Here is a 14299-nt window from a genome sequence, read left to right on the forward strand (position 1 = left end):
ATGAGAGGGATACATGAGTAAAAATAGTCTGATTGTGTTAAATAACAAGCAGCCTCAATTCCTGACTAAGGCGTCCACTAACAATACTAAGCCTAATCTATTCTTGCTTTTACAGGGCTGTTTCTTGTACAGAAATAACATTTTAATGCTTATCACCACTTTCTGCTCTCTGTTGAATGCAGTTTGCTTCCATAGGGAGTGGAATAAAAACTCCCTAAATAAACCAGCTTAAGTTGTGAATATATACCAGAATTTCTCCGCTTAGTGTAAGAAATCCAATGAAAGACACTTAGAATCATTTCTAGAGTTTCTAATACAGCAAAAAGTAATTTTCAAAGAAGGTGGGAGGTTTGTTGGTTTGGTTGGTTTGGTTTGGGAATTTTTTGGATTTTTTGATGTTGGGTTTTGATTTGTTTTGGGGTTTTTTTGTTTGTTTGTTTGGGTTTGGGTTTTTTGTATTCACTAATTTTATGCACTACCAAGCCTAGAAATAATATTTACTTTACAGTTTCTTTGCTGTTTCCCAATTGCTGTACCACGGGTTTTCTGCAGTAAAAAATAGAGTTTAAGTAAAAGAAAAGCTCCACAAAAATAGCCAGCACAATTCAGTGGATTTTTAAAAATTATTTTGAGACCACTTCCTATTCTGATTGCTTTTCTACAAATCTTTTCCTAATATATACTAGAACTAGAATTATCAAGCGTCCTACATCATAGATTTTTCGGTTTTAATCTTTTTCAGAAATGAGAATGCTTCAAAATGAAAAACTATAAGCTGCCTCAGTCATTTTTTTTCTGAATAAAGATTTTCAAATTTTCACACCCTTCTGAAGAATGAACATCTTGAAAAATAGATTAGCCTCAAACTGTTTTTTAATTTACATATGTATTTTCCTTTTTATATTGTTATCTGGGAAGCAGACTAAATGTCTGTCAAAGGATGTTTTCAAGAGTAGCCAGGGGATATCCTCGCTAACTTAAACACTTAATTATGATGCTGAATTGAGTTTCTCGTCCTGCCTGTGAAGTCACAAGAGAATGTCCACAAACTAATTCAGAAAATCTGATGAGGAAGGATCCACAGCTCCTAATTTAGTCAGTTAGCTAAACTGACTAATGTGACAAAGGTTTGAAATTGGGCCTTAAGTTAGGGCTCAGTTGTAAATTCTTATAAAATAATTTTGTAGTGGAAATTAGGTCTATAAATTAAAGAAAGATGTGCTGTGTAATTTATGCATAACGAATGGGAGGAATTTCTGCTTTCAGAATAGAAAGCAATTCAGCCTTAGCTTGAGAACTGAAATCTGATGTCCCATAATACTTCCTATTCATAATAATTCTAGCTGGTATACATTCCACAACCGAAATGTATGACTGTCTTCCATTTTATACTTGTCTTCTTTCATGGGAATAACAGCTCCTCCTTTCCTTTTCAGGAGCACATTTACAAACTGATGAAAAGTGATTCTTATCCTCGTTTTATACGATCCAGTGCCTACCAGGAGCTGCTACAGGCCAAGAAAAAGGTATTGGTCCATCTTGCCTTTGTCTTGCCACTGTGCAAAGCAGTGGTTATGTTTGCAACAATACTCAGTCTTCTCTCCCCTGTGCCAGTGCAACTGGATATCTGGTAGGTGACCAGCTTGGCGTGTTTGGAGGGTCACATACACACAGGAGTTCAATATACATATATGTGTATATATCCTGCATGCGGGCATGTTTCAATAAGTTAATCTAGCAAAACTTATTTTTATTTTTACATCCCATATTGTACTGTTTTCTCTGTTATGAAGCACCTTAATTGCAAAGTGCTTTACAAATACATTAAAAAAAATAAAATAAAATCCCAGAAGAATAGTCTTTCATGTTTGCAAGTTTGCTTATGTAATAGTTGTTGTTCTCTTTATTCCATCTATAAAAGCTACAGAATGTGTTTAGAAACAATCTTATTCTTATGGATTACTTCTAATTTCAACTAAAAATATAGGGGCTTCCTAATTTTGTTTCTTTCCCTATTATTACATGAATAGTTTTGAGTAGGCTAGGAATCTGACTTGAAAGACTGATCATGTCACACTTCGGCAAACAGAAGCTCATGTCTTGGTATGTAATATTTACTTAGAAAAGTTCAGATTATGGAATGACTTCTGAATAGCCACAGCCCAGAGTATGTGGAGCAGCTTGTGCATTGCAGATTTCTATAATGATAAATAATTTTATCAGTGGGCTTTAAATAGTAATCTCCTAGAATCAGCTGGGAGCCCTGTGCCTTGCAAAATCAGGGCCCTGATTGTTACCGGAACAAGGTAGTTATTAATACCATGGGATTCTATTGTTTACAATGACAACCTAAAATTATATGAAAGTATTGTGTGATTTTGTTTTTTGTTCAAACATTGATTTCTGAAGATCCAATATAGAGAGAGATGTTGAAAAAACCAGAAAGCTTCAACTGTCCGTGTGAAGTCCTTAAGTTTGTGAATGTCAGTTCATTAACACAAGATGTGCACTTCATTATTTCTTTTTATTTTCAGTTTTTCTTTAAATTCAAACCATGAAGTTTGATCCTCTTGAAAAATTATTTTTGTCTAGTACTATATCTGCTTTGCCCATCCCCTGTTTTACCAAGTCCCATTACCGCCTCATACCTGTGTTTGCTTCCTGATTTATACAGACTTTGTTTTGCAGTCCATTGTTTCATCAATCCTTCTTTTCTACTCCATTTTTCTCGCTTTTCTTTCCCCCCTCCTTTTTCTTTTTGTTTCTTTTGTTTTATTTATTTTAAATTTAAGTTGGAAAACACTCTGGATCGTCGAACATCTTTTGAGAAATTCACACGCAATGTGGTAAGTTTGTTGCCTCGGAAGACTAGTAAGCCTGATGGGACATCCTCCTCCCCTTCCCCTCACTGATCCCTACTTTCCCTTTTTGCTTCTCTAACCTGACAATTAGAAGTGTATTCATCACTGTTTTGGATTTTCCTGGGAATGACAGCTTTATAATGTGCTTTCATTACAACTCCTCCTCCTAGTCCCTTTCCCAATGATCTCAATAGTCACACATGGAGGAACGGACCTTTGGGAGCCATGCTTTTTGCATTAGGAAGCATGAAATTAGTCACTTTTTTTTTTTTTTTGCTTTAATTTTAGTAAAGAATCTGTGAAAACCTGCTTGATGTTGTTTTCTTTTTCTGGTGCCTCCCAAAATACTGAGTCTAAAACAGTTGAATACATTGGATTTCCATCCTGTCTTCTTTTTATTTTACTAAAAAATACTTTGTCCCATTTTTTTTGATTGGGCACAGGGAAAAATAAACAATAATAATTTCCCCATGTTCCTTAAAGTCTAATACAGCTTCTGCAGGACCAAAGAATTCATGCTGTTGATGTACAAGGGTTTGATTTGGATTAATTTTCATAATGGATTAAAAGAACTGATTTTTTCTTTTCAATATATAATTTTTTTAAGCTATTTCTTGACCGTAAAAAAAAAAAAGGAGGCTGGTAGGTTTGGTGTGGGCATTCCTTTGCCACCTGCCAAAAGATACACTGATTTCCTGATATTTGGGATTCTTTTTACTTATCCAGTTTCTTTGGAATTATTTTTTTCTGCATTGTGAAAGTTCAAACTAAAGAATTCAACGCATTTATTTTTGTAGGGCAGAAACATCCCAATATTCCCATGCCATAAAAACTGTACACCAACACTGAGGGCGAGCACTAACCTGTTATGAAAAGAGGTAGAAAGATCTTGGATTGTACTCAAGTTCGTCTGCATTGTCTGTTGAATTGTGTAGGTGACGCTGCTGTGTGTGTGTGCGTGTGTGTCTGTGGCTTTTTCTGTGACCTGGTAAATGGAGCTGTGTGCATTGAAATGAAAACTATGAGAGCTTTCAGCAAAGATCATGGTTTTTGTTTTTTAGTTTCTAAGGAAGAAGAAACAGTTCTCAAATACTGCCTCCTATGTAATGGGGCTCAAGAGCATTGCCTCAAGTATTTAAAAAAATACATAAATACTTTCCAGTAATCAAAAAAAAAGAAACAAACATAGTGAAAGAACAAAGTTTTGTGAGGCTGTGGGAATATCTCACACTTTAAAACAAAACAGTAATTCTTTAACTACTTTCTTATAGGTAAAGGCTTCCTGTAATATGCTTTGAATCCACTGTAATCAGGAAGAAATTTGGATTCAATGGGACAAAGTCAGTAAAGGACACTAAAAGTAAATAAACAGCCACAAAGGAAACTATCCCAGTGTTTGAAACAAAAACCCCTATGTTTTGCATGGTGGTGTTGCCATAGCATGTTGCAGTGTGATTTGTGTGTTGTCTCAGCAGGTTGGATCTATAAAACAAGATTGTACATGATAACATTATCCGTGATAATTCCACTATAATTCTGTAGGAAGTTCCATATTAATAAAAAGTCTATAAAAGAGAGTGCAGAGAGTGGGTAATACATCCGGGATCTCTGAGAGCCAGACTTTTTCCCAGTCATGGTGCCTGGCAAGCTGCAATGCTACATTTATTCACGGCATTTTGAACAGCCCACAGGTCAGGAATTGGCTATGGTAAAGATTATGTGAACAGGTGGCTATGAGGAGAGAAATGGCAAGCTGCAGATAGATGGGAGGAGAATACAGCACGAAGAGGGAAAAAGTGAAGACAGACTGGAGACACTGAAATCACTCCCAGAGCACTGTTGTGCAGTTCTGGGCACGAACATGGGAGCATTGTGCCCTGCATCCATGCCCAATTTTCGTTGTGCTAATCTCAGGGCAGAAGTACCAGAATAGCAGGATGCCAGAAACGCAAAGCAGGCCCAATAAACCAGCTGTGAACTACAAATGAGAATGAGGATTTCTGGACATGAAGCATTAGTACTTCGGTAGAAGAGGGAGATTTTTTTTTTCACAGAGCAATCTGTAAAATAAAATCTGTGGTTTTGCTGCCTTTTAGTCTGTCAAGTCAGGTCAGGTATGAAAGAAAAACATATCTCTGTTAGATCTATTCAGATGACTGAATTCATGTTACCCACTTTCTCAGGACCCCTTGCCACAAGGCATCCTTGTTCTTCCACTCTTGTTCTTGGCTGTGATGAGTTTATAATATGTAATTATCTACGTTGGTACACTGGTTCCAACTAGCAGGGATGAGGGAGACATTTCTCAGAATATCCTACAGTGTACTGATTAACTTGCTCAACTGTGAAGTGAGGGACTGAAGAATAGATCTGTTCTACAGAACATAGTGTGAAATAGGTCTTCTACAACCTAGATAAATGCTGTCATCTCTGAATGATTTACTGAAATGAAATTTACAGTTTCTCTTCTCCTCTGATGGTTTACAATATTTAGAATAATTTTCACTGGATTTTTTGTCACTTATATCAAAGTGGATTTGGATTGAACTAAATTAGACCTCAGTTTTTTCCATTTGAAATGTTTAAAAAACCCCAGTAACCTTGGTTGTGTCTAGGGACTTAATCTGAGAAGATGGCCTGGTAATTCATAACCTGATTTGTTAAGATGGTGACTCTAAGAGGCTCCTGATCAATGTTAATTGAAATTGGGTTATACTTGCTACAGAAAGAATTTGTTAAACTAGAAAGTTTAGAAACTTTGTAAGGGCAATTACACTGTACTATTTCATTAATTATGTGGAAATAACCTATTATAATGAGTCATTTTTCTAGTCTGATGGGGAAAAAACTAGAAGTGGATCATATAAACAAAAACACTAGGCTCAGCTCTGTATCTCTTTGACATTAAAGAGTTTTTTTTCCAGAAAACTTTCATTAAGTTGGGGCACTTCATGAAAGCCCTAAATGCTCAGCTTAAAAACACTGACTATTTATCTTACTCTGTGGATTTTATCGTGCAAAACTGCTAGTGCCTTCAGCATAGTGCAACAAACAGTATGAAGTGTTAGAAACAGGACAGCATTCACCTAAATATACAGAAGTAATAGCAAACTGGCATTTGCAATATGTAATTTTTACTACCACACACTTTATATTTTGCATCTGAGTAGTAACCCCAGCTATTCTTGGTTTGCCTCATTTAGTCACACTCCTGGGTATTGTGTGAAAGTATAGAACACATACACTTCAGCACTACTGGAATGAAGCTGTTAGATAAGTGCATTGCCTTGGAGTAACACTGGCAACCACAGGTGTCACAGCTCTGAGTCTGAGGCACAGAGAGCAGTGGCAGTGTGCACTGTGCTTTTCCCCCCATCTAGATCAGCCCCTCAGCTTCCTCTTTGAGAATAATAAAGGTCCAGTCACCTGCAGCTCCCCAAGAGAAGCTAAAGGTCTATGTCAGGGAGCAGGAGGATCTCATCACATGCTACATCTGTAGAGAGACAGAAATCAACTGTTTCTGTGGCGTTTAAAAACTGAAATTCTTTCAAGGAATTTACATGGAGAAAAAAATATATTAAAAAAAAGAAATTAAAAAGCCCAGCAAACTTGCTCTATCTCAAGTACTAATATCTGCATTACAGGGGAATATATACTGGTAATGTTGATGAGAACAAAGAGGTCTTTTAAGGAACAATTAAGGAACAATTTTCTGAACAATTTCGTGAACAATTTCTCATGTGTGCAAGATTTGTGACAGAGGCAGACTGAGCAGGACACCTTTGTGAGCCCTAGCCTGGTGCTTAGCTGTGATGATCTGTCTGGAACCCTTGAAACAAAGGGATCTGATTTACAGGAGAGTGGGCTAATTTAATTTCCACTCCATCCAAATTTTATTGTCCCACCAGGAACAAAGTTAATGGGGCGAGAAGGTGTAGCCTCTCTCCTTAGAGCTGCCTGGAGGGAGATACAAAACAGACCAAACTTAGTTCATATATTAAACTGGAGACCCATTGAACTATAGATATCTCCACTCATAACCTCATAAACAAGGCCCCATTTAATAATTCTGACTTTAAACCCATTATATCTTACATTACACATACCCTTTCCAGCTGTCTTCTTCCACTTCCTGGAAGAACTTGCTGACCAGAGTCCTTTCATTTTTTCCTCCTCCAAAAAGTAACAACAGACTATTTAATGCATGTGATGTGAAATGCCAAGTCCATTGAACAGAGCACATTGACATTTTCACAGAGGCTCAGTCCAATGTCACTTAACGTGACACAGTGAATTATGGCCTAGAAATGGAAGTTAAAACTCATAAAAACTCATTAAAACTTCCCCTGTTATTATCAGTGGATCACAGACTTTCTAGATGCTTAAATGAGTGTAATCTCTTGTTGTGTTAAAATCTGCCTGTTTATTGAGAAACAAGGCAGATAATATATGAATTTCATCTGTTAATCAAGAAGTTTTTCTGTGAACAGATAAAACTTATGTACACAAGGCCCTACTGTTCCAGACCAAAAGTCCATCTAGTCCTGCAATTCAGCCAAGGGCTAGATTTTTCTCAAGTATAGCATTGCCCAAGAACTTCAGTGCAGTATCAGCTAAAGGATCTCATTTTGAATTTACTTACATGTTATTCCCAAAATTTAAACAACAAAAAAAAATCTAGTAAGAAGAAAAATAAATCACCAAGCTACTTATTTGACCAATACAAAACAAGAATGAAAACAATAACTATGTGTAGAAATGAAGGCTTTTTCCATTTCAGAAAAGAGATATCTTATTGATATTTGACTAAAAAGGACAAATAAAATAATTGAAATTTTTACTTTGAACTACCAGCTACTCAAAAACCCTCTAGTTTTAGGGTTTTTTTAGGAATGATGCCTGGGGTGGAAAATCATGAGGGACATGCCAGCAAGGACTGGCCTCCTTTTGCTGTTCTGCTGTGACTGGAACTGAGGTGCTGTGCGTTGTGCTGGAGGAGAGGAGCTTGAGGAGTAGCACTTGCACAGCCAGGTTCATCTAAGTAAGGGGCCAACAAGGACTGGTCAGGTATTAGGCCAGTGTCTGCCATTTTCCAGCTGACAAACACCTGATTCTTAAGCTGTTTGCAGGAGTGAGAACTGCAGAGAGATATGGAAACCTGAGGAGTTGGGCCCAGGACAAACATACTAAAAATATTTGTCTTAAGCATTAGTCCCTTGGAAACCCACACTTCAAGTTCAAACTACCCCATTTGGCAAGAGTTTGTAGGTCAATCACAAGTGAGAACAACTCATCAGTAAATGTAAAGATAAGTGTAAAAGGAGAAAGAAGTGGAGAGTGTCACTGGATTTAGAATGAGCCAAAACAGGAAAGCTGTTGTTCAGTTTCTGCCTCCTGTCCTCAGATCATTGCAGGAAAGAGTATGGAAGAGAGAGCTGCAAATCCCAGCCAGAGGAGGAAGGATTTCCCTGCACATGCAACCACTTAATGCTGCAGCTGTGCTGACAACTCATGCCCCAAATTCAGTAAATATTAACCTCCTCCCTTCCTCACATATGAAAGAAAAATACACCTGCACAGGTGGCTGAGAGCAGCATCCTGTACTCCTGTGGAAACTGAAGCAGAATTCTGATCCCCTGAGCAGTGCTAAGGCAATTCTCCTGTGCTAGTGAAGCAAGGGCTGCCTAAATTTGGAAAAGGACTTACCGCTTCTGTTCCCATGTCTGTCCAGCTGTGCTCCTGTCAGGGGCAGTTTATACACCAGCTCTGTGTGTAGCACACTGCAATGTCACTTGGAAGCTTTCCCCACTGATGCTGGATGAGCTGCCAGTGTGCTGCAGGTGTTTCACACAAGCAGATGGGGAACTGTGAAAGCAAGGAGGGTCAATTCTTGCTCCACATTTCATTGTGCTCAGAGTAGGGTTCACTCTCCCCTTCCCTTTCCCCATCAGATCACATGGAGTTTTCATTTTTAGTTCTACTAGTATCAGTCCTGGGGAGTAGCATCTGCACTGGCAATAAAGAAACTTGAAAAAGTAACCATTGAGATTGCTTAACAGAAAGGAAGATAATTAATCTTCTAAAACGAAAAGACTTGCTCTTCTTCTGTCTATATATCTATATCAAATATAGGCACTCCAGCCCCTATATACATTTCATATCATTTTCTTATAAGTCAGATATGTACTGAGGTTGTTGCTGATTTGTTCGCCAGGTTGAGGAGTTAATGTCATACTGCATAAATGGGTCAGTCAGCACAATTGTATTTAGCCGCTCATACACCTGCACATGGCTTTGTAATTTTCCCCCTAAATTCTGTAGTGATGAAGTTGGAGGTACAACTCTATTTTAAACAGTCAATACACGGTACTGAAGACAGAGGCTAATTGATGTACTTTTAGTACTCTTTTTAAGTACTTTTTTAAGGTACCTTTTAAGTACTCTTAGATGTACTTTTTCACTTGTTCACTCCAGCTGCTGTGCTGCCTCCTCGTACTCTGACTCCCTTGTCAGGTTATGTGTGCAGGGTTTCATTTCGGATTGTGTATTATTAGTAAAATTCTTAAAAAGTTGCAATTCATATGTCCAGAGTGCACTAATACGGCCAAAAAAACCTAATCCTGTTTAGAATTTGGCCATTTACTTCTAAATATTGAAGGCAAGAATATATTGAAAATATTAACGTTCTCCTTTTCATTATTCAGGCAAACACCTACTGCTTCTTCTGACTTTTTTTCCCCAGTTGTTCTTTAATCTCATTAGCACAGGAAACATCTTCCTATGCGTGATGACTCACATGCTACACCTCTGAAAACCGGGCTGTTAGATACAGGTTCCCAAATCAAAATTTCGCTTATGGAAATGCTGTTAACATTGTATCTCAAAGAAATATCTAGGCTCAGTTCTTAAATTATGAGCCACAACGGATGATCCTTACATCAGACTGTAAATTGAGCAAATCTGGAAATCTCCTAGAAGTGATAATTATGAAACACTAGCTTGGAGAGGTAAAATAAAAGTATACTTGAAATATTCTGTAATGTGGAAAATAACAAGTCCCTGCAGCTCTAAAAAGAAGATGTGATAATTCTGTATTTGGGGCTGCTGTGGGTTCTGTTTATTAAAAGTTTATTTTCCTAATCAGAGAACTTAGTATGATTCAGTATAAACATTGGAGAAGATCTCTTAAGGAGGGTGTATCTTCTAAGTTGTCACTTTTCCAACTATAAGATAAATTAGAACTACTAATGCCTTGAAAAAGACCACATGTTGTTGTTGTTTTTCAGATGGAGAGTTTGTATCTGTAAGAAGTGTAATATTCTCTGAGGCAGAGAGGGGACATGAAGGAGAGGACCATCCAGACAATTCCTGATCGCTGTAGGAGTTAGGAGAAAAAGTATCCAAAAACTAGCAATATCCTGGGAGCGAGTGGTGTGGAAAGCAGAAAAAAATTGTTATGACAACTCACTGTGTCTCTAGGGGAAAATTCAAACAACATCTAGAAAAAGATTATACAAATCAGATCAACTAATAACTACTTTTTTGCCTTACTTTAGGTCAAAACTTCCTAGTTTATTTGATAACATAATTAATTCCTGAGATGTTAGAATTATGGTTCATTTAAAAATACCATCAATTTCAAAACTCCTAAATAATTGTTACAAATAATAATAAAAAATTATTTCACAGATTTTATACCACAAGGGCTTATGCAGCTTTCCAGTGTGGCATTGAGAAAGTTGTTTTAATAGCTGATAGAGGACTCCTGGTTTTCATATTTTAATTAAGTGGGTTATGAGGTTAAGTATTAAAGGGAACCCATACATATTTACAGAAGGTAGCCAGACCTGTAGACCTGTGAAATTAAGTGCACATAACTTAATGAAAGGCAAAGATAAGCATATGTTCAATATTTTCTGAGATTATGTCTGAGACTGCCAGTCATGAATTGTCTGACAAAACACTTAATTTTGGACATGCTCTTTTAAATTGTATTCCAGTGCTACACTGCTGTTGAGGCTTTTTTGACTATTTAAAAAGAAAAGATGTCTTACTGTAACAGCTTTCCTGTTGCATTAGAGCAAAACATAATTTAAGGGTTAACAAGTGTCAAGAAGCTGTGAATTTAATACAGGTAGAAAGTGACAGATACAGGGAATACAGTGTGCCAGGAAAGACACTTTCCATCTTTTGACAAAGCAAGTATTAATAGTGTCAGTTGATATGGTGAACCTGATGGACGAGCAGCCTAACCCAACACTGCAAACATGAGTTCCCTTCCAAGTTATATTGTAGGGGAAGTATCCATCCTAATTTGTTCAACTTGTATTTCAGAGCACAAAGAATAAAATAGTTATTCTTCCTTTTATGAAGACTACTCTGATATATTGCATCTGAGCAAATGCTCAAAACCAACTTACAGATCCCTGTGAGCATAAATTTAATTGATAATGACAATAGATATTACATTGTGTAATTTCACTGAGTTATAATACTGCAGATGGCAACAATTTATTGATATAGCGGAAGAAGTTCATTTAGCATTTACTGCAGAAAATGAAGTATCTCTCCATAGTTGCAGTATTTCCTAATGTACTCTCCTTGAAATCAGTTTGATATTTCGGAGTTGGGCACTTAAAATGAACAATACAATAAATGTAAGTATTAAATATCTAACTGGCAAGTTAGAGCCATTTTCTATTTAATTTTTTATGATATATTTGTGTTACATTGTCAGGGTATGCCTGTGATATTTTGAGGAATGATGTCAGCTTGCTGTGCCAGCTCTGCCTCTGTTGGATCAGAGCCACGGTAGGATGGCCCTCGGAGAGCTAACTCCTTCTATGTGGCCGTAGGAGAGCTAATTCCTGTTCTGTGGTTCCTGTCTGGCTCAGACAAAGCTCAAATCTGCTTGAAATATACCATGGTGACATATCATCCTCTTCACACTGTAGACCTAGCTCTTGTGGGACAGTCATTATACCCTATTAAAAGAACTTGCTAAAAAATTGAAAGCACATCCTTGCAACAGGAGAAATTATGAGGAAAACAATAATATGGAAATCCAAACACCTTCAAAGAAGCGTTATGCAGTCACATGTAATATACCTGACCAATGTTTCTTATAAATAGTAAATGTGGTCTCAACAAGCCTATAGCTGTGTTCATGAAAAACTCGCTTTCCTGCCTATATGCAATTTGCCTCTTGCTTTCTTACCTTAACTTGAAAGTAGCTTTTTGTCTTCTTTGACAGAGCTACTGCAGTTTGCACATTCATCTTTGCAGCACAAGGCACTCTTGCTTGCAGTAGCCTTCTTCACGTTCTGGGTACAATTGACAGCAAAAACCTCAGCATCAGTTTCTCATCAGCCAAAACCAATCTCATTCAAAAATGGTCTTTAAATTTGCTGGCTTGTTCTGTGAAACAATCTGGCCGGCTGGCAGTGCAGGTGTTTAAGCGTGAGGACTTCCTGTGGTTTAAGATTTCACAGGCTCCAGTTGGTGCCCCTAGTTACTTGAGGGTGATGTGGCAACACTGAGTGGTTGCTGATGAACAGGTTTGCAGTGATCATGCCTCTGTTTTCTGTTTTTGTTTTTTGTTTTTATCTTTTCCTCAGGGGAAATCGCTCACATCAAAGAGGTTAACCAGTCTAGTGCAGTCCTACTAAAAGGATCACCTTGTAGCATGGAAGCAGACTCAAATCATTATACATACTTTGTAGCTCACTGATTGCCTGACTCAGAGGACAGTAGAACAAGATGTTGCATGAGCAAGGACCTGACTTGTTTTCTTTTGTGTATACTAAGGCATTACAGACTCCGAGGGACTCTCTAGCCTTTCGATGCCTCCATTTCGAAAACTGTCTGCTCACTTCCTCCTTCATATCAAGCTGGATCTGTGTCTTTTTATTTTCTGCAAGCTCAAGTACAGTGAAAAAAAAGCTTCTGCTAGGCACAGTTTATTTAAAAAAATACGTCAATCAAAAACTGGAAGAAATGTAAAAAATGCATATATTAATAAATATACATATGGCATCACATTTATTGCACAATAAATTAGCACAGAAGGTTTCATTTCACTGATGTATTCACATTGAGAAAGAAAGCCTGTGTCTTTGTCTGTTGTCTGTATATTCTCTGTTAATGTTTCTTGCATTTATTTTTATACCATATTTAAAAAAGAACACCTTTTACTCCAGATGTATTAAAGTTGATCCTTTCTCTGTAAATTTGTGTATGTTTATATTGTTGTTTTATCTTTCATTAAAAGATGCAGAATCTCTTTCCTTTGGGAAGTTTGAGATTTTAATATTGAATCTGAAGATTAGTCAAGAGCAAAATGATCCCCAAAAGTTACACACCTTGTGCTTTCTAAAAAGGTGACATGAAATGGCATTTTCTTTCTCTCAGTGACACCTAATCAAGCACACTTTATTGATAATCATTTACTTTTTCTTTTCTCTTTATCAAGCTAGCAGCAGAGAGATTTTCCAGCTTGCTCATCATCTCATAAGCAAACCTTTCTTTAAGCTAGACCCATTCTATAATAGTACAGTCTGTGCAGCAATTCAGTCACTACCCCAGACCAGATGAACTGAACTGCATTTCCTTAGGAACAGACATGAACAATTCTGCCCAAGAACACAAGAGTATACTTGCTGAATAGGAAGGGCAGTGTTTCTTTCTTCTTGCTGTCACTTGTGATACAAAGCAACATTTTAAGCTGAAAAGGTAGTGCTAAGTATACAGTCTGTAGTGTAAACCTCCAGTAGTAATGCAGGAGGCTATCATTTAAATTCAGGGGCTCTGTTTGGGTGTGCTGTTGTATGTCCACTGCTGAGGTTACTCACACAGAGTTCTGTTGATAGGTTTATGAGAGCATGCAGATGTTGCCCATAAGACAGCAGATATGGAGCTTCTGAAGCTAATCTGAGCTGGAACCAGAAATCTCTGCTCAGCCTAAAAAACAACACTTTGAACTGATAGAGGTGGCATAAGGATAGTGGTCAGAATCCCTGAGTAGAAAAGCAAAGATGGGAACTAAGTCAAATGATAAAATGCTGATACCTCCAGGGCATCATAGGGTGCACAGGACAAACAAGCCTGCACAGAATAGACTCAGGAAAGCCAGCTCTAGTACCATCTGTCATGCTGACTTTGGTTTGATATTGAGAAATGCAATCTTGTTTCGAAGGGACTACCAACCCTAAAAATGTGCACACACACACACACACACACAGTGGGACAGTCATAGATACAAGCAGACAATCAGTTTGAATGCATTAATACCAGAGTAATCTCATTTAACATCTGATACCTGTCTGCATTGTTGCCCCTAAGGACAGGACTCCTGCACAGACCAGCAATGGGCAGAAGGGAGCTGAGCTGCCTTCTGCCTCACTTCTCCACTGGCTCTGTCAGTAGCCTCGTGCAGCCGT

The 14299-nt window shown here is 37.6% G+C and overlaps 1 protein-coding gene across 12 annotated transcripts in view; it reads left to right on the forward strand.

Moving 5' to 3' along the window:
* The window catches only part of RGS7 (regulator of G protein signaling 7), a 274166-nt gene that overhangs the window by 243475 nt on the left and 16392 nt on the right, over nt 1–14299 (forward strand). For 3 of the 12 annotated variants that reach the window (XM_027750669.2, XM_027750665.2, XM_027750668.2), the window contains exons 16-17: nt 1437–1526; nt 12669–13153. In XM_027750669.2, coding sequence (XP_027606470.1) covers nt 1437–1526; nt 12669–12863 — 285 coding nt within the window. In that variant the 3' untranslated portion in view covers nt 12864–13153. Of the gene's footprint in view, nt 1–1436; nt 1875–2792; nt 3740–4132; nt 13154–14299 lie in introns of those variants that run through there. The other 9 variants (XM_039388723.1, XM_039388746.1, XM_039388750.1 and 6 more) reach the window with 8 other exon arrangements.

The sequence above is a fragment of the Pipra filicauda genome, unplaced genomic scaffold, assembly GCF_003945595.2.
Source record: "Pipra filicauda isolate LSUMZ 115617 unplaced genomic scaffold, ASM394559v2 scaffold122_size2191957_pilon, whole genome shotgun sequence".
NCBI classification, from domain to species: domain Eukaryota; kingdom Metazoa; phylum Chordata; class Aves; order Passeriformes; family Pipridae; genus Pipra; species Pipra filicauda.